The 19,531-nt window shown below is 46.9% G+C and overlaps 1 protein-coding gene and 1 long non-coding RNA gene across 21 annotated transcripts in view; one reads left to right on the top strand and one right to left on the bottom strand.

Moving 5' to 3' along the window:
- The window catches only part of DIS3L2 (DIS3 like 3'-5' exoribonuclease 2), a 1,051,599-nt gene extending 1,036,369 nt beyond the window's left edge, over nt 1-15,230 (bottom strand). For 5 of the 20 annotated variants that reach the window (XM_073626498.1, XM_073626485.1, XM_073626480.1 and 2 more), the window contains exon 1: nt 14,976-15,118. Coding sequence is in view for 4 of the 20 variants with exons in the window: in XM_073626489.1 (XP_073482590.1) it covers nt 14,845-14,878 (34 nt within the window). In the remaining 16 variants the exon portion in view is untranslated. Of the gene's footprint in view, nt 1-14,844 lie in introns of all 20 variants that reach the window. The other 15 variants (XM_073626489.1, XM_073626487.1, XM_073626488.1 and 12 more) reach the window with 8 other exon arrangements.
- On the top strand, nt 15,115-16,315 carry LOC141139910 (uncharacterized). The gene is made up of 3 exons (XR_012243831.1): nt 15,115-15,258; nt 15,855-15,992; nt 16,087-16,315. It is a non-coding gene; the product is annotated as an uncharacterized lncRNA (long non-coding RNA).
- The last annotated feature ends 3,216 nt before the right edge of the window (nt 16,316-19,531 follow it).

Below are 19,531 nucleotides of genomic sequence, written 5' to 3' on the forward strand. Positions count from 1 at the left end.
GACAGAAAGAGAGAGAGACAGACAGACAGAAAGAGAGAGAGACAGACAGACAGAAAGAGAGAGAGACAGACAGACAGAAAGAGAGAGAGACAGACAGACAGAAAGAGAGAGAGACAGACAGACAGAAAGAGAGAGAGACAGACAGACAGAAAGAGAGAGACAGACAGACAGAAAGAGAGAGACAGACAGACAGAAAGAGAGAGACAGACAGACAGAAAGAGAGAGACACAGACAGAAAGAGAGAGACACAGACAGAAAGAGAGAGACACAGACAGAAAGAGAGAGACACAGACAGAAAGAGAGAGACACAGACAGAAAGAGAGAGACACAGACAGAAAGAGAGAGACACAGACAGAAAGAGAGAGACACAGACAGAAAGAGAGAGACACAGACAGAAAGAGAGAGACACAGACAGAAAGAGAGAGACACAGACAGAAAGAGAGAGACACAGACAGAAAGAGAGAGACACAGACAGAAAGAGAGAGACAGACAGACAGACAGAGAGACAGACAGACAGACAGAGAGACAGACAGACAGACAGAGAGACAGACAGACAGAGAGACAGACAGACAGAGAGACAGACAGACAGAGAGACAGACAGACAGAGAGACAGACAGACAGAGAGACAGACAGACAGAGAGACAGACAGACAGAGAGACAGACAGAGAGACAGACAGACAGAGAGACAGACAGACAGAGAGACAGACAGACAGAGAGACAGACAGACAGAGAGACAGACAGACAGAGAGACAGACAGACAGAGAGACAGACAGACAGAGAGACAGACAGACAGAGAGACAGACAGAGAGACAGACAGACAGAGAGACAGACAGACAGAGAGACAGACAGACAGAGAGACAGACAGACAGAGAGACAGACAGACAGAGAGACAGAAAGAGAAAGACTCTTCTGTTCCCTCTGTGGGCAAAGATCGATTTCTGGGTTGCCGAAGTGCCAGCACACAAGGAAGAACACTTTGGGGTTCAATTCCCACTCCCCCTGGTGAATCGGCTGCCGACTGAGGTAGTCCTCTTAAACATTGTATGCCCCCTTTATATATGTACTGCTGAAATAAAGGGGGATTCGCTGCTCTGCCCAAACGAGAAGAGCTAGGTTCAGGAGAGCGCAAGACCTGGTGCCTCCTTGACGATTCAGGAATGCTACCACGGTTGCATTGTCGGAAAGGATCTGGACCTCCCAGCCCCTGATCCTTTCCTTGAATGCCTTTAAGGCCTCTAACCACCAAGAGTTCCCGGAAATAGCAGGAATCGCTCCTCCGACTCTGGTTCCAGGCACCCTGGGCTCGAAGTGCGCCCTCCCAACCCCAGGCACTTGCATTCGTTGTTACCCTGAGGGGTTGGAGTTGTGCCCAGAGGTGGCCCTCCCACAACCTCTAAAAGGATAGAGCAGGGATCCTCAAACTACAGCCCTCCAGCTGTTGCAGAACTACACTTCCCATGAGGCATTGTAAAACTGACATTCATAGACATGACTAGGCATGATGGGAATTGAAGTTCATGAACAACTGGAGGGCCGTAGTTTGAAGACCCCTGGGATAGAGCCACCACTAGAAACTCCTTTACCCCTGCTGGAATGGGAAACCCTGTTGTGCAGCGTTCCTCTTTTCAAGTCCAAGGAGGATAGGAGAAATTGATGGAGAGTTCTGGAATGGAGCTGAGCCCATGGGACTGCTGGAATACATGATGTCATCAGCTCGAGAACTCTCATGACCCTTCTGTAAGAGACCCCTTCTAAATCTAGAAGGGAGGATACTGCTGAAATAAGGCCCTCTACCTTCCCCTGGGGCAAAATAAGCTTATGTGCTGTTGAGTCCACGAAAGACCTTGGTCTGGGCAGGAACCAGCAAGGATTTCCATCCCAGGGACCCCAAAGGTACTCACTACCTTAGCCAGTTCGGAGAAAAAGGAGATCTCAATTCTGGTTGTAAACCAGTATGTCGTCGCGATAGGAGATCAGCATTACCCCTTGGAGATGATCCTCTGCCAAGATCTTTGTAAACACTCTCAGACTGGCTGCCAGTCCAAAGGGTAGGGCAGAGAACTGCCAGTGCTGCATTCCCTGCTCCGAGGGGGATCGCAAACCTTAGAAAGGGCTGGTGCTCTGGAAAGATAGGGACATGAAGATAGGCATCCTTCAAGTCTAGCATTACCATAAATACGTCCTTCAGAAGGCACTTTGAGAGTATAGACTCTTTCCATGCGGAACCTCTTGTACCGCAGGAACGTATTTAACCTCCTTAGATTATGAGGCGGTACTTTCCCGAGGAGTTTGGGACTACGAAAATGTAGGAATAAAATCCCTGCCCGCACTGTCCTGCTGGAACTGGCACTATGACCCCCTACTCTGCCAGCTGTCTGATAGTGTAAGACACTCACTGCTTTGAGGGTCACTGGGTAAGTGGGTTAAAAGGAAACTTGGGGAAGAGGAGAAAATTGACAGTTACTTACCGATAACTGTTTTTCTAGGATATCTTCCAGGACGGCACACCTGAGATGAGAGGCTCCTCCCTACAGGAAACACAATCAATCGACAGCTGTTTTAAGTCCCCACCCTTCCCCTTGATCCTCAGTTTGTAGAGAAGTAACTCCTGAACCTGGTTCACAAGGGAAATCATTCCTCATAGGTACTCACCTTCTAGTGTTCTACCATTTTCCCTCCTCCAACGGGCGGGAAGTAGGCCTGCCGTCCTGGAAGATATCCTAGAAAAACAGTTATCGGTAAGTAACTGTCAATTTTCTCTAGTCATCTTCCAGGACGGCACACCTGAGAGGATAATCAAGTACCTCAGGCCTACCTTAGGGTGGGACCACTGCAAGACCCTCTTGGCGGACCTTGGTTCTGCAGTAAGTTTTACCTCCACTCCATATGCTTGATGAAGGTATTATAGCTGGATCATGCGGCTGATCTGCAAGTCTACTCCACCGATGTCCCTGCCTTCTCTGCTTCGGATGCAGGACCTAGGTGGAGTAGGCTCTTAAAGATGGAATCAGAAAACATGTTAAACTTGTAGGTTATCAATGTTGCCTGTCTCACACATCTAACAACCATGGCCTATTGTGCCTGTAGGTGCTACTTAGAACCCTTAAAGATTAATCAGAGACCTGTGTTGTAAGACAAAGACACTAATTGATCACTAAGAGGGCCTGTCTTAACCATAGGTGTGCGCAGCCAATTTCATTAGGTGTGCACCCTAAGGCTCGGTTCACATAGGGGCGACTTGTCAGGCGACCTAGTCGCCTGACAAGTCGCCTCCCGTTCTGTGCTACGGAACCGTTCTAATAGGAGCGACGCAAGTCGCTCCGACTTAGAAAAAGGTTCCTGTACTACTTTGGGGGCGACTTGCATAGACTTCTATACAGAAGTCGTTTTGCAAGTCGCCTCAGAAGTAGTTTGCAGGTCGCCTCGCTGAGGCGACCTGCAAGTCGTGCCGCCCCTGTGTGAACCGGCACTAAAGCTCAAACACACATGCATGTGTGTGTGTCTACATATATATGACCCCGGCAAATTGATCTCTGCTGCCACAGTGAAAGAGAAGAGCATAGACACTTCTCTTGTGAAAGATCTACAGCTTGCTGGCTCTGCCATATGTTCCTGCTGCTACACAGAGCGATAATACTAATGCGCATGGGGTGATTAGGGTGTGCCTGGGCACACCCTGTGCGCACGCCTATGGTCTTAAAACTACCCTGTTCAGGGAATTAAAACTGTAAAAAAAGGTGGGCCCCTAACAGACAACCTTTTTTTTTTTTTTCATTTTTATCTTTACATCAGCAAAGACTAAAGGGAAGCCTACTTAAGGGTAATAGATTAACCGAGGCTTGATCCCTGGGTTTAAGGCATGCCCACTCTGTGGCTTTACTTACGCCTGAGTGCCTACTTCAGGAGAATAAAGTTCATAGCAGGAGTATAACACTTATACTGCTACATCTAGTTCTGCTAGAAGGGTGAGATGAAGGCCATGCACCGAGCCGTAACCTATTCGGTCGGATATACATCTTTATACTTCATCTTCAGGTCATAATACTCCTCTGAACAGAACTTCCCAAGTTCTTACTAAGCAGGGTGATTCTTTATCGCCTTCCTCCAGTGTCCTATAACCCTACTGGGCTTCAACCCTAGGAAATGGTTCCAGCATCCCTGAATGTAAGGGGCTGAGGCTTTCTGACATGTGACGTCTGCAGCCAGAACTCCAGGCCCCTCCACGGAAAAGAGGGCTGAAATACAAAAGGTGATACATGCATTATTAATATCACAAATTAAAAAAGATCATAGATTGTGGACCCAGCACAATAGATTTAGACAGAAAGGACACAAGCATAGACAATAATGTGTATCCGAGTGTGGCTAGCTAAACCAACATATCAAATATGGGAGAGACCCAAATCTGAACTTCAATGTAGACAAACAGTCCTCAGTCTGGTTTTCTGATGTGCAGCCAATCTGTAAAAACATTAAGACACACGCAAACCCTCAGCCTTGGTTCACACTGGGACGACTTGTCAGGCGACCTAGTCACCTGACAAGTAGCGTCCTGTTCTGTGCAATGGAGCCATTCTAAATCGGCACGATGCAAGTCGCTCCGACTTAGAAAAAGGTTCCTGTACGACTTTGGGGGCGACTTGCATTGACTTCTATACAGAAGTCGTTTCGCAAGTCGCCGCTGAGTCGTGTCCTGGGTCGCCTGAGGCAGTCGCGCTGTAAGTCGTGCTGCCTCAGTGTGAACCGACCCTAAATGCTGCGTGTTTCTGAAGTGCAGCTAGCTAGGTCATAACTGATATATATACATAAAGGACGGGAGTCCTGTTTACGGTGGAGTTTTACTGATGTACAGCAAAACAGGGCCATAAATATAAGACAGAAAGACCCAAACTTCTATGTTGCGTATTTCTGATGAACCACCAAATACAGTTATAAGATCAATATGGCACTGGCTAGCTAAACCAACATAACAAGACAATATATTTTCTGTTATGCAGTTCTGTAGTGCAGTCACATAGAACCAACATGGAAAGGACCCAAGCAACCTGCAGCATTGTGTTTTTCTGAAGTGCAGTAAGGTAAGGGAATCTGAAACAGAAAGCACCAACAAGCTTCAATGTTGAGTATTTCTGCTGTGCAGCCACATAAAAACAGACAGCCTTCCTAGCTGCGATCTTTCTGGTGTATTGCAAAGTAAGGCAATAAACTCCATGATGTCTATTCTTGTGTGTAGCAAAACCTCAACCAGAAGGGAACTTCAGGCTCCCACACCTGTGCGACCCAACCTGCAACCGCCAAAACGCAAGAGAAAAGTCATACACTATGGCTTCCAATGGGAACCATTTGTGTCTGTGCAACTCCAGGTCGCAGCGCCACCAAGCAGACCCTGCTTTCTGGATCCACAGACCTCAAGATTACACAGGTCGCAGGTAACTTGCAATTTTCAGGTTGAACAAGCGAGGGGTCCCCAATGCTGTATCTCCCTGGAGGCGTGCAGCCAACAACCCCCTGCTGTGTATCCCTAAGAAGCAGCAAGGTAGAACAATGAGAAACAGAAAAGACACCCCTCACTGCTGTGCCTTTCTGATATACAGCCGATAAGGCAGTAAATATAGAACATACAGGACACAAACAATCTTCAATCTTTGTGTATGTCTGATGTGTAGTAATATACCAATACTGAGCAGATACGCCACCATCCTCAATGTGTCTCCCTGCTGAGGCAGCAAAAACAAATCAGAAAAGGACAAGCAACCTCACTGCTGTATCCCTTCTGATATGCAGCCAATAAGGCAGTAAATGTAAGACATAAAAGGACAGGCAACCTTCAATCTTGTATATATCTGATGTGCAACAATATAACAATCTGAATAGAGATAGCACATCCATATTGAAGGGATTTGGCATGCGACTCAACATGTCAAATTGCATGCCTAAAATCAGCAACCTTTGCCGTTAATAGCACTGTCAGCCTGACGCCCCTTTGCGGGGCTGCACCGATTACCAAAGGCAGTACTACCCCTGGCACAGGTTCAATTTGTATTTCCCAACAATTCAGGACCATCAATCTTTACTACTGCCTATCTAATAAGCAACCAATAAGGCAGTAATACAGGACACAAAAAAACCCCAGACAGAACTCAATTTTGAGTATGTCTGATGTGCAGCAATATAACAAATATGAGCAGAGATGTCATAAGACTCGATGTGCATTTCCGCCATGCATCACAAGACCAGAAAGTACAGACCACCTTCCCTGTTGTATTTTTCTGATCTGTAGCCAAATAAAGCAGTACCTTTAGGATATAAACAGACAACAACAAAGCTTCAGTGCAGTGCATTTCTGATGTACAGCACTATACCCCTTATGAGCAGAGATGTCACAAATCTCAATGTGTATTTCTGCTGTGCCACAAAACATCCCAGCAAGGACAAACCTTCACTACTGAGGTCTACTGGTGTGCAACCAAGGAGGAGTCATGGTGTATCCCTTTATGAAATAACCAAACAGAGCAATTTGATCCCTAGGCATAGCCTGGGCTGTAGATACTAACACTTCACCCCCAGTGAAGGAACAAATTCTAAAAATGGTTAGACACCTTACTATAGTAGCTGTTGTCCTACCTTACCTCCGTAGACTGAGCAAACGCTGGCCAGCTCACACACAGGTGATCAGAAACTAAAGTCTCAATGAGCTCAGCCCTAGAGACCAATTTAGGACAGCCTCTAGAAAAGGTGATCACCAATTTAGCCTGGAGGAAAATAGCCACCTGCAGGCTTTAAACAAGCAATCATGTATCCATCTAGCTCTTGCATATGTTTGCACAGAAAATCCTTAAAGGATATAGGAAGCGATTTATGGTAAATCGCCTTTAGATCTGTCACTGAGTTGACTACCCAAACCAACAAAAAGGTTTTTCTTACCTCCTGCACTTTAATATAACCACAATGTAAAGGTGGAGTGGGAGGTTGGAGCTTATGACTTCAGATTCCTAGCAGCTGGGCTAATAGGGCCATATAACCTAGTGCACCTGCTGACCAGGAGAGCTTACTCCTGAATCCTTCAACCATTGCACAATCCATAAATTGTTCAGTGGTATACCTGGCCTGTAAGGAACTCTTTGTATCTACCAGGTCCTCCCCCCCTTCGCTCTATTCATCCCTACTAATGTCCCACAACCAGACATGTAGGGAGAGTCTGGAAACCTACTGTTGTGATAACCAGTGTCTCTGCTGTAAGAGGGAGCTGTGGCTGGTGGTTTTAGCAGTAGCTTCTGGGCTATTTTGTTATGCAGACCCCAGGTCCTGCACTGCACCACTTAGTAAATTCAGGGGGAAGGGGAAGAAATGCCTTACCTACCTCTTTCCCATCTGAGGTGGTTTAGGCACATTCGCTCCTCTGCACCACTTGTCCACCATATAGCATCTCTGATGTAAGAGGGAGCTGTAGCTGGTGTTTTTAGCAGAAGCGTCTGGGCTATTTGAATCTAGACCCCAGGGGAGATTATCTCAAATGCCCAGAAACCATCTGGCTGGGATTGGGGATTTTGCAGCTAAATTCCCAAGGTAAAGGAAAGTACTCACCGTTGTAGTCTTCCCCTTTTTCCACAGCCACAGGGCTTGCTTTTCCATCCTTATGGTCCACACGCAAGGAGGATAGCCGCCAAAGTGCCCCCCAACTGCTGTCCCCGTAGGGAGCTGCAAGGTTAGGCTGTGTCCTGCCAGTCAGTATATACCCTTGGGGGGGCAATGCCGTACGTTCCTCATTCCATTCTGAGGTGGTTTAGGCAGACATCCACCGTAGTGAACTGTTGCCTCCTCGAAAGGAGGATGTGGGCACCTGCTCCTGCTGACTCTCAGCCTTCCCTCCTGGGTAAGAACACGGGTCCTTCAGGCGGCGCCCTCCCCAGCAGCCCACGCGAGCTACCAGGGGCCCAGGAAAGAACTGACAGCCAGCACCCCTGTCTGAACGGACGCCCGGACAGGTAAGGGGGGGGAGACAGGAAAAAGGCCCCTGAAGTTCTGGGGACACCACTGTACCCAGGGGCCTTCAGCTCTCAGGGGGGCTCTTCCAGTTTCTGCTGCCCCCCCTGAGAAAAGGATAGGGGAACCCCCCAGGAAGGATAAATATATCCTGCCAGACCCAGAGGCCCATCAGGTACTAACCAGGCCCGACCCTGCTTTGCCTCCGAGATCATACGAGATCGGGCAGGCGGCGCCCTCTTTCACTTTCAGGGTGATGTGGCCGTAGGCCTTCCCCAGGCATTTGGTCCGGCTCCCAGGGGGGGGGGGGGGGGACCACCAGCCCCAGGCTTCGGGTCATTTGGAAAAAAAACCAAACGGTTTCGCTGTGTAGGGAGGAACAATCAAAAACTGAGGATCAAGGGGAAGGGTGGGGACTTAAAACAGCTGTCGATTGATTGTTTTTCCTGTAGGGAGGAGCCTCTCATCTCAGGTGTGCCGTCCTGGAAGATGACTAGAGAAAATCCAATCTGTAGCCCTCTTACAATCTGAAGGATGTGGGGACTCTGAATAATTCTTTCCCACGAGAGAGAAAGTGGGAAAGTCTTCCCCCCCACCCTTACACCACTTGGTATCCTTGTTGGCAGACTTCTGGCTGGGAAAGAGAAGTCCTCCCTTCTGCTTGACCTTGCCAACCCCCCAGTGCCTATTAACAGTACCTTCTTTTTAATCTCCAAATCATTTAGCCTGGGGGGCCCCCCTTTGAAAAAAATTTCCAGTCCTTAGGTTTAAGGGGAAAATTCTTGCCTTTCTCTGTAGGCCAAGAAAGGGCCTAGTCCAACCCAGTGCTGAAGAGCAGGGAACCCTCAAATGGAAGACCACACAGCCGAGTCTTAGAAGTGTTGCCCCCCTCCCAAGTCTTAACCCACAAGGCTCTCCTTGCAGAATTCAAAAGGGCACAAGTCTTGGCAGTTGTACATACTATCTCGACTGCCGCATCTGCCAGGTAGGCAACCTCTAAAGAGTCCAAGACCTGTTTGGACTAAGGTTGGCGACACATGAGCCATTAGTTTGGCGACCCACGTCTGCATTCCTTGCCACACAAGCCAAAGCAAGACTCATAGCCACTGCATTGGCTTCCCAGGTCCTGCGCAAGAGCATCTCGGCGATACATCTGGTCCCCGATGTTGCCTGCATCCTCAAATGAGGTCAAATTGCTTGGACACCTGAGCCAGGGAAGCATCTAATCTAGGCGTCAAAAAAAAAAAAAAAAAATTTCTCTCCCTCCTTGAAGGTGCACCTACGTTTCCACGTCTTAAACTTCAAAAGTTCTTTCAGGCTCCTTCCACTCCCTCGGGATGATACCCTTAAGGGCCTGGTGAATCGTGAGAACCTTAGATTGGGGCTTAACCAAGCCATCCTGTCCTGGGCAGACACTTGGGCTGCGGGTTCCTGCATCTCCTCTGACACATGCCCTAAGGAGGCCCTCCATATCGTTGGCAGAAAAAAAATATATGTCTGCTGGGTCTTGAGTCCTCCTCCTGACTGTCCACTAAGCCCTCAAAGGTTGTGATCAGGAGCTTCAGCCTCTTCCTCCTCAGAGTCCTGAGAGGGAAGAGATCTCAGGGGTTCAGGATGCCAAAGTCTACTGCCCTCTGCCCTGTTAGTGTTGGAGCCCTTCTGGGAGGAAGGGGTGGGGTTCCGGCTCCCTACACTAGAGGGTTGCTTGGAAGGCTTTAAGAGTTGACAGCATCTCCATCTGTATTTCAAAGAAAGTCCATCATGACCTGAGATATTTCTTTCCCTGCTAGCTTGTGGATACATTTGTAGTGAAGAGGCTTAGAATGGTCCTGAGGTAACTTATTACAACACCCGCATCTTAGAGCAGGAAGCAGTTTTCACAGGCCAGCTGGCAACCCACTGGGCAGTGACGTCCTCTCCTATAAGAGACAAGCTAGTCTTACAATAAGCACAATGCTGTGTCCCGCAGGGGTAAGAGTTGGGGTCCCCTTCCCCATCATAACCCCTGCCAGCTAGGCTGACTCACTCCCTGTGGCCACCTCCATAGCTGCAGCCAACACGGGCCTCTCCTCTAGCTCCATCCATCACACCGCCCAAGTACCTCTAAGCTGGCTGGTACTGACCAAACTGGCAAGAGGATGTGGACGCCTACTCCTCTGACAGTCAGATCTCAGCTCCTGGTTGCACAACGCCACGCCATTTTCTTGAAGCTCAGAAATCGGAAGTTACGCAGCGACATAATTTCCGCTGCTGGAGAGGAAGCCATGTCATTCCTCTTTCGAAAACCGGATAGATGGCGCCGAACACTCATTCCTCTGTAGGAGACCTGATGCCCCGCGTCATCCCCACTGCCAGCCTCCCGCACGACCCAGCAGGAGCCTCCAGGAGTTGTGGGGCACCGTGCTCGGTGCGCCCCATGGGAAACATGACTGCCAGCTCCCCTGCTGAACGGACACCTATCAACTAAAGGGGAGGGAATAAGAAAGTGGTCCATCAAATTCTGGGTACCCCACTGTACCCAGGGTCCTTCAGTTCTAAGGGGGGCTCTTCCAAGTCTGCTACCCCCCCCCCCCCGAGAAGCTAGGGAGACCACAAATCGCACCTATTCTAAGTTAAAAAATAAAATATAAAATCGTAATAGGCGTATATTGGTTTGCACAAAAGTTATCGTGTCTACCAACCATGTTGGATTTAGGGACTTTTTTTATTATTTTTCCTGGTAATGGCAGCGATCAGCAATTTTTAGCGGGACCGCAACATTGCAGTGGACAAATCTGACCCCAAATTAAACTTTTTGGGGACCAGTGACATTACAATGATCAATGCATGACACGGAAGGGGTTAACACTAGAAGGTGATCAAGGGGTTAACCATGTTCCCTCAGCGTGTTCTAACTGTAGGGTGGATGGGCTGCCAGGGACATGACAGATCGCTGCTCCCAATGACTGGGAACAGAAGATCTGATATGTCCCCTGTCAGAATGGGGAACCACCTTGTTTACATAGGCAGATCCCCGTTCTGCCTGCTTCTGTACACCGCGATTGCAGGTCACCGGTGGACATCAAGTCCGCTGGACCCACGGGTGCGCTCCCTATATCACTTAAACAAGCCGACATACAATGACGGCATTTGCGGTATCCTGCCACAGTACAACTGCGGCAGAAGGTCAGAAAGAAGTTAAAGCAGAACCAAGTACCATGGTATTTGCATATCAGAGGCTAAGATGGCAATTTCCTTGGCTAAAATATAAAGGAGGATCTGGATCAGCTTTAAAGTAAAACTAAACTCAACAGTTTAACAGTATCAAAATTCAGTTACATTTAAGGCATGCCAGAAATGTAACTGTCACATTGGTCGTGCTCTCAACCAAACTGTCAAACCATCAAATAGCTAATGTCATAACTGATCACATATGCAGCATCATGGCAGTTGAAGATCAAAGGCCAAGACAGCAGCTTCCATGGCTGAATAGAGCAAGAGGGTTTACCTCTGCTTTAGCCTAGGTTCAGATTAGTGCGATCTCAGACATCGCATGTGATTTGCACCCGCACCGCAGGTGTGGATCACATGAGATGTCTGAGCAACGCGAGTTTGGCCAGTTGTATGGCTGAACTCGCATTTGATTCCCACAGAAAAGGGTGCAGAGACTTGTTTTTCCCCACACTGGAATTGGATCGCATGGGTGTTCTCACCTATGCAATCTGATTCTTGTGCAAGTCCACAATTCGCACAGCGATCTGAATTGTTCTGGGGGTGTCATTAACAATGTATTGAATCCCGCAGCAGTGTGCAGAGGGCATTGTGAACTGCCTGTGGGAGAGATCTGATGCGGGAACTGGCAATGTAATCACACTGGTTCCCACATCGCACTAGTCTGAACCTACGCTTAAAGTAGAACTAAACCTTATTTTCAGCCACGAAACTGCCATCTTTGCCTCTTTTCTTCAACTACCATGGTGCTGCACATGTGATCAATTATGACTCCAGCCATTTGATTATTAGTCAGTTTGGTTGAGAGCACAACCAATGCAATAGTTACATTCCCAGCACATGTCAGAAATGTAATTGTTTTTTGAAACTTAAAAATCGATGCATTTAGTTTGGCTTTTTCAGCTATTTGGACTTACTATGTGCGTCCAAAGAGAACAGTTAAAGTGTAACTTTAGTCAGAAAATGAAGCCCTGCTAGATGACTTCAGGCTGGCCCATTTTGCAGGTATAGCTATATAAAACATTAAAAACAAGTGTCTATACTGTTTAGAACACAATAATACATTGTCCCACCCTGCGCCGCACATGCTCAGTCGCTCTCCCATTTTAGGCACTGCTGAGCTTGTAGAGGCCGATCTGCTGACAGCCTAAAAGCAAAATTAAAACACTCCTCCTTTACAGCCAAGGAAGATGCTTCTGTTTAAACTGCAACTGCCATGGTGCTGCACATGTGATCAGTTATGACACCAGCCATTTGATGGTTTGACAGTTTGGTTGAGGACACAAGGAATTGTGACAGCTAGCAATCCCGGAATGTAACTTTTTTTGTAACTTTAATCACAAGCTGATGGCTGCAGTCGCAGCCATCAGCTTGTCTTCCATTTCTTCAGCAGGCTGTGGACTTAAAAGTGAAGATGCAGTTCCTTATCCGCCATTCACCTTCACACAGTGGGCCGCAGACCACCTCAAGGATCCTGAGCTTACTGGGAGCCCAGAACCACAACTACCAACTTCTGGGAGACATGTGAAAGCGGGAAATACCCATGCCTCACTTTCACATGTAAGCAATGAATCTGGAAGAGATGATTTCAGATCTACCGTTTTCTGGCCAGTACAGCCAGGGGACACATGTAACCAAAATGATCAATGTTTGGTTGGATTCTGTGAAGGGCTGGGGAGACATTGGGGTTCATTAGATCCCTAATGTCTTCAAAAGTACCTGTCACCTGCCCAATGCTATCACATAGGGGTTTATTAGTGTGAAGCTCCACCCAAAAAGGGGAAAATCCCATTGTCTGCCTCCTCCCCACTTCACCCTCCGCTGCCACATTTGGCACCTTTTTGGGGGGGTACCTGGTTTTGACAGGTACCACTCCCGCTCGGCTCAATTAAACACCCCCCCCCCCCCCCCGCCACTCCTTACCCGCAGTCGAGAGCCAGCAGGAATGTCACAAGGCTTCACTGCCTGTTTCCCTTAGGCAAAATGGCTGCACGCCAGCACTGGATTGAAAAATTGGCTCGGGTGACGACACCGCTGGACTCCTGGACAGGTAAGTGGGCTAATAAAGTCGGCAGCTATAGTATTTGTAGCTGCTGACTTTTTCCCCTGAAGGAGCCTGGAGCTCCTCTAAGCCCTTATAAAAAAAAAAAAAAAAAAAAAAAAAAAAAAAAAAAGGAAGGAGGATGGCGGTAACCCAAATTGCCCCGCACACATGTGCAAAAGTAAACGCACATGTATGTAAGCTCTGCTCATAACACACATTGCCGCAAATATCAGAGTGAGAATAACTCCTCTAGCAAAAGGGCTCCTGTTTAAGGTTGTAAACCCACTTCTATGAAATCTTCTTTTCCCCTCTGTACCTCAACATGTGTCCCTGTGTTCTGTAAAAAAATCTGCCACTCTGTACCGATATGAGGTCTGCTTCGGGTGCACAGCTGATTCCTCTCTCGGCTCACAGCTGCAGTGGGCAGGGTTAAGCCACCCTGCTGACGTCAGCCGGGGAGGAAGGGGAGAGAGACTCAACAATCAGCTGAGCATCTGGAGCTGCGCTCATACAAGGTACAGATCGGCTGAGTTTTTTTTTACATTAAAAGGCACAGGGACACATGGTAAGGTACAGAGGGGATAAGATTTCATAGCAGATATGAGAGGAGCAGGTACAAGCGGGGAGGGCAGGACAGAGGAGACACAGGGAGAGATGCAGATAGTAGGGCTGCAAACGATGGAGGCACGCAAACTGACCACGGTATCAGGGCTCATCAGCCATGATTATCGTGGTCTGTTTGCAGGGGGGGAGGGTATAGCCAGGCAGGATCAGCCAGGTTTTTTAGGCTATACAGAGGGCCAAATGACACAGCACGCACGTTACCTATTGAGATTTTTGGGTACCATGCGATATAGGCACATAATTTTAAGACTTAGCATGTAAGATATCTAATGTCTCAGCACATCCTTCTCTCTAATATCTTATCAAAAAAAAAAAAAAATTGGCATTATACAGTGTGTGCTTTCAGAAAAATGTTATATTTTTTTCCTGAAAATTTGCATTTAACAGATGCACAAATATCATTTGACCCAAAAAAAAAAATGCAATAGTTATTTTTTATATTCTAGAGCCTTTGCTTTCAAATATATAATGTTCTGTTTTGTATTGCCAAAAATAAGATTTATTTTGTTCCCCATACGTGAAAAAAAAAAACTAGTTAACCTCTCCCCCCCAGGGTGTACCATGAGTGGAGATATCTGAATGATGCCTACATATACAGGCATCATCCAGATGTCTCTTTTCAGCCAGCAATTCCCTACAGAGCCATCTTAAAAAAAAAAAAAAAAAAAAAATTGTATTTGAAAAATTTGTTGGCCAAAAATATCATGAAAAAAAAAAAAAAAAAAAAAAAAAAAAGCAACAACCGCCATTTTAGTCCCTAGGGACTTATATATATATATATATATATATATATAATTTTTTTTTTAAATTAACGTTTGGATGTTTCAAGTATTTTTCTAGCAAGAAAAAGATTTTTTACATGTAGGAGTGAAATGCCAGAATTGGCTAAACAGTACACCTCAGAGTAGCATTAGGGTGAGAACAAGGCACTATGGCTTTCTACTGCACCTGGTGTTAAGCCCACATTAAATTATGATACTCACTGCTTGTCACAATAAATGTGGAGCTCACAGACATACAGGTAAGGACACTTATCAGAATGTTGTAGCAATGACAGCTGTTCTTTCCTTCTCCCCCAACACAGTACCAGCCCGCTCTCCTTCAAGCCACTCACCACAATGCCCTCCTATTGTACTGACCCACACGAGCTTTAACTCAGCCCCCGGTACGCTCTTATCGGCTTCACTCCATGCTCTTCCGGGTCGTGCAGGTTGAAGGGGGCGGAGCTGAGTCACGTTGCCGCTCCTGTGGGCGGGATTAAGCGCTGGGGCACCAGTCAATGCGATGATTTGCTGTAGTACGCAGGTGTTAGGAGCGGTACTCGGTCTGCGCTCATCAGCTGATTTGCAGCTAAACTTGTGTCGTAGTTGTTGTCTATGGCCTGAGTCCTATACGAGGTACACAGCAGGCGTCACATAAAAGGGAACCGCCCCCCCCCCCCTTCCAGTCTTCTATTAAGTGCCTACACCTGACAAGTCTGACTGAAGTGAAACTTTAGTCAGAAAATTAAAAGAGATGTATGGGAATGTTTTTTGTTTTGTTTTTTTCAATCATACCTAGGTGGATGCTGCATCTGTCCCCCCGCTTGCTCTAAAGCTGGATACACACTATACAACTTTTGTTCGATTTCCTTTGGATTTACCTTCATCTATTTAGTGCAAGGGCCTGCCTGGTTACATACAAAGTGACAGTGTTTAGGTTTGACCTTATATGGTTTTGGTAAATCTAAAAGAAAAAATCTAAAGAAAATTGTATAGTGTGTATCCAGCAAAAAATTGTATAGTGTGTATCCAGCAAAAAAATTGTATAGTGTGTATCCAGCAAAAAAATTGTATAGTGTGTATCCAGCAAAAAAATTGTATAGTGTGTATCCAGCACAAAAATTGTATAGTGTGTATCCACTCTCTTTCCTTCCTTTCCATTCTCCTTTAATTCATTTCTTGATCTCACTTCCCAGCTTACCTTCACAATCATTCCCTCACTCTTCCCATAGACATGCCTCGGTTCCCATGCCTGCCCTGGTTGGCGCCTGTTTTCGTCTCCGCGGGGCTCCCCGCCACGGCTCCCGGTTGGGGGTACCCTGGATGGCTTGCGGGGTCCCGCCACTACACCATCAGTGCACAGAATCCCGGTAAGTATATCTATATATCAGCTGCGGGGGCTCACGTACCTCTCTCCCCCATTACTGCCCTTTTTCTGTCTTATTCATTTTAACATCCTTTCAGATACTACACGTGCTTGCTCCTGACGAGTGGCATGGAAGCCACGAAACGCGTTGAGCCATCATTCGCCGTGTTTAAACTTTTTATATATAGTTCTCATCAATTTTACCATTATTCTAACCCCCCCACAGGTCCAGTGAGGCCTTAGGTCCAGCAGGCATTACTGTTTCTAATATCATTTTAGGGAATTTTGTCAAGGTGGTATCTTGAGCCATCATTACTCAATCTTTTATCCTGGTTACCAATTCATCATTTGTATGAACATTACAATGTATGTTATATTATATTTATTTATGCATTATTTGTTTGATTGTATGCATTTTACGATTGTAAAGTGTATGCTCTAGTATTATGTTAATAAATTCCTCTATGTTCATCCTACTACCCTTTTGCTGTCACATGCTTCATATAAAGTCCCACTCTCCCCCTCAACCAATCCCCCTTGTGTAAGGGAAGGTGACCCCCTGACATGCCACATTTGGCATAGAAGGGAGCATGTGTCTAAAAGACACATGCTCCCTCCCAGCTCAGCCCGCTTAAAGAAGAAGTAAACCCTGATGGGTTTTACTTCCTCTCTTGTTCCCTGCAAAGTAAAAGCATAATGGGCTAGTATGCATTGCATACTAGCCCATTATGTGGCACTTACCTGTAAATGAAGCCTGCGCTGTCCCTGCATCCATGTTTGCCCCCTCTTCCTTCCAGGGCAGCAGATTCCAGCTCTGTGACTGGCCGGAGTCATATGACGTCCAGTCACGGCACTCGCTAGTGAAGAAACTGCACGGAGGGCCGTTCCTTCACAGCGTATGCGCCGATGACATCAATGGCACAGTACAGAGTAAATATCTCCTAAACGTCGCAGGTTTAGGAGATATTTACTGTATCTATAGGTAAGCCTTATTATAGGCTTACCTATAGGTACAAATTGAAAATGGAGGTTTACAACCTCTTTAACTAGAAGGAAAAAACATGGGTTTATGGGTATAAGATTTACCCATAATCCCATGTTTTTCTCATACAGTTAAGAGGGAGAATGAGAATCTTCGGCTGCTGAAAAGGTACTGTTTTAATCAAGCTAAATCCATACCTCCCAACTGTCCCTGATTTCGAGGGACTTCCCCTGATTTGGAGCAATGTCCCTCTGTCCCTCATTCCTCCTCATTTGTCCCTCATTTTGGTCTGATCTATAGAGTTGTATATAAAATGCACTTTTTATCTTTCAAAAAGTGTTTCCCAGTGCTAAACCTTTCATCCAATTTCTAAATTGCTGCACAATTGCTGTACATTTTAAAAGCCAATATAAAGGAATTGTAGTGGTAAAAAAAGCACTTGTGGATTTCATTAACCTTTTTTTGTTGGGTTAATTCTCCTTTAAGGGGGTGTGACAGGGGGTGTGTCCTATGCCTACATACATTTGCTAGTAGGTGTCCCTCATTCCCATCTCAAAATGCTGGGAGGTATGTAAATCATATATTATTATGTTATATGTTATAACATAATCATTTATTATTTATCTATTTAATGTGAAATTACTGGTTTGAAGTTATAACTTCAAACTTCAGTAATTTGTCCGTTAAGCCACCTGCTTGAGTACAGTTTTTGAAAATATAGTAAATTACCTTAAAACCAATATATAATAATTATCTGTATATTACTTACAGTGATTAACCCCTTGCCACCCAGGCCAATTCTGACACTTCTCTCCTACATGTAAAAGTCTACATTTTTTTTCTAGAAAATTACTCAGAACCAGGAGCGTTGCTATGCCTGCAAAAGATCTGGGGCTAAAGCCCATAGGAGCAGTCACCAACCTTTTTCCAGGCCCAGGCAATGGCTGGTGTTGGCGCTTCAATCATCACAGCACTATGGTTGATATGGTGTCAGGGTGATTGAAGCACATTATTTCTATTATTACATTGTAATATATAATGAAGTAATTCAACTCACCATAATGAAGAATCAGTGGGAGCCCTGAGTGTGTCACTTGCCACATCTCCTGCAACCAGATGCAGCTTGTCACTTGCCACCGTTGACTGTCACCAGGTGCAGCTTGTTATCTGCCACTGTTGCCTGCCACCGGATGTGGATTGTCACATGCCACCGTCACCTGGCACCAGATGTGGATTGTCACTTGCCGCTGTCGCCTACCACCAGATGTGGATTATCACTTGCCACCGTCACCTGCCACCAGATGTGGATTGTCACTTGTCACCATCGCCTGGCACAAGATGTGGATTGTAACTTGCCACGTCACCTGCCACCAGATGTGGATTGTCACTTGCCACCGTCACCTGCCACCACATGGGGATTGTCACTTGCCACCGTCGCCTGCCACCTGATGTGGATTGTCATTTGCCACATCACCTGCCACCATTTACAGATTGTCACGTCACCTACTACCAGATGTGGATTGTCACTTGCCAGTGTCGCCTGGCACCAGATGTGGATTGGCACTTGCCACCGTCACCTGCCACCAGATGTGGATTGTCACTTGCCACCATCGCCTGCCACCAGATGGGGATTGTCACTTGCCACCGCCGCCTGCCACCTGATGTGGATTGTCATTTGCCACATCACCTGCCACCATTTGCAGATTGTCACATCACCTGCCCCCAGATGTGGATTGTCACTTGCCACTGTCGCCTGGCACCAGATGTGGATTGTCACTTGCCACCGCCACCTGCCACCTGATGTGGATCTTCACTTGCCACCGTCACCTGCCACCTGATGTGGATTGTCACTTGCCACGTCACCTGCCACCAGATGTGGATAATCTCCTGCCATTATTTGTGGACTGTCACTTGCCATGCCAGCCAGTGCCACAAATTTACACTGTCACTGCATTTGTGGCAGGCTGGCAGCATTGCTCCATTTAGTTCTGAGTGAGGGCAGGACAGCGGTGATGCAGGGCAGGCAGTGAGAGATGATGTCATCTCGATGCTTCCCGCTGCACCTCGTTCCAACATTGAAGAGGCCTGGCTGTGAGGGGGGAAAAGTGGTGATGCGGGGCGGGTGGAGAGAGATGATGTCATCTCTGCTTGTCCGCCCGCTCACTTCTGTCATCCGCCTGCCCGGCTCTCTCATGTAGCCCGCCCAGCCTCCGCACTCGCGGTCCAGCTGCAGAGAGGCCAGAGCCCGCTGGTTAGGCAGGGACCCCTGTGGCAAGAGACTCGGGGCTATGGGCCCCAGATTTGGGGCTATAGCCTCCCCCTAGCGACGCCACTGCTCAGAACCCCCAAACATTATATATATTGTTTTAGTAGACACCTTAGGGAAAAAAGATGGTAGTCGTTTAAAAAAAAAAAACTAAAGTTACCCCGTTTTTGTTGTATACTGTGAAAGATGATGTTATGCCGAGTAAATAGATACCTAACAGGTCAGGCTTTAAAATTGCGCACTAACCTCTAAATATAGCACTATTTCCTAATATAGCACTAGGTATCCTAACCTC

This window comes from Aquarana catesbeiana, linkage group LG04 (assembly GCF_042186555.1).
Source record: "Aquarana catesbeiana isolate 2022-GZ linkage group LG04, ASM4218655v1, whole genome shotgun sequence".
In the NCBI taxonomy this organism is placed as follows: domain Eukaryota; kingdom Metazoa; phylum Chordata; class Amphibia; order Anura; family Ranidae; genus Aquarana; species Aquarana catesbeiana.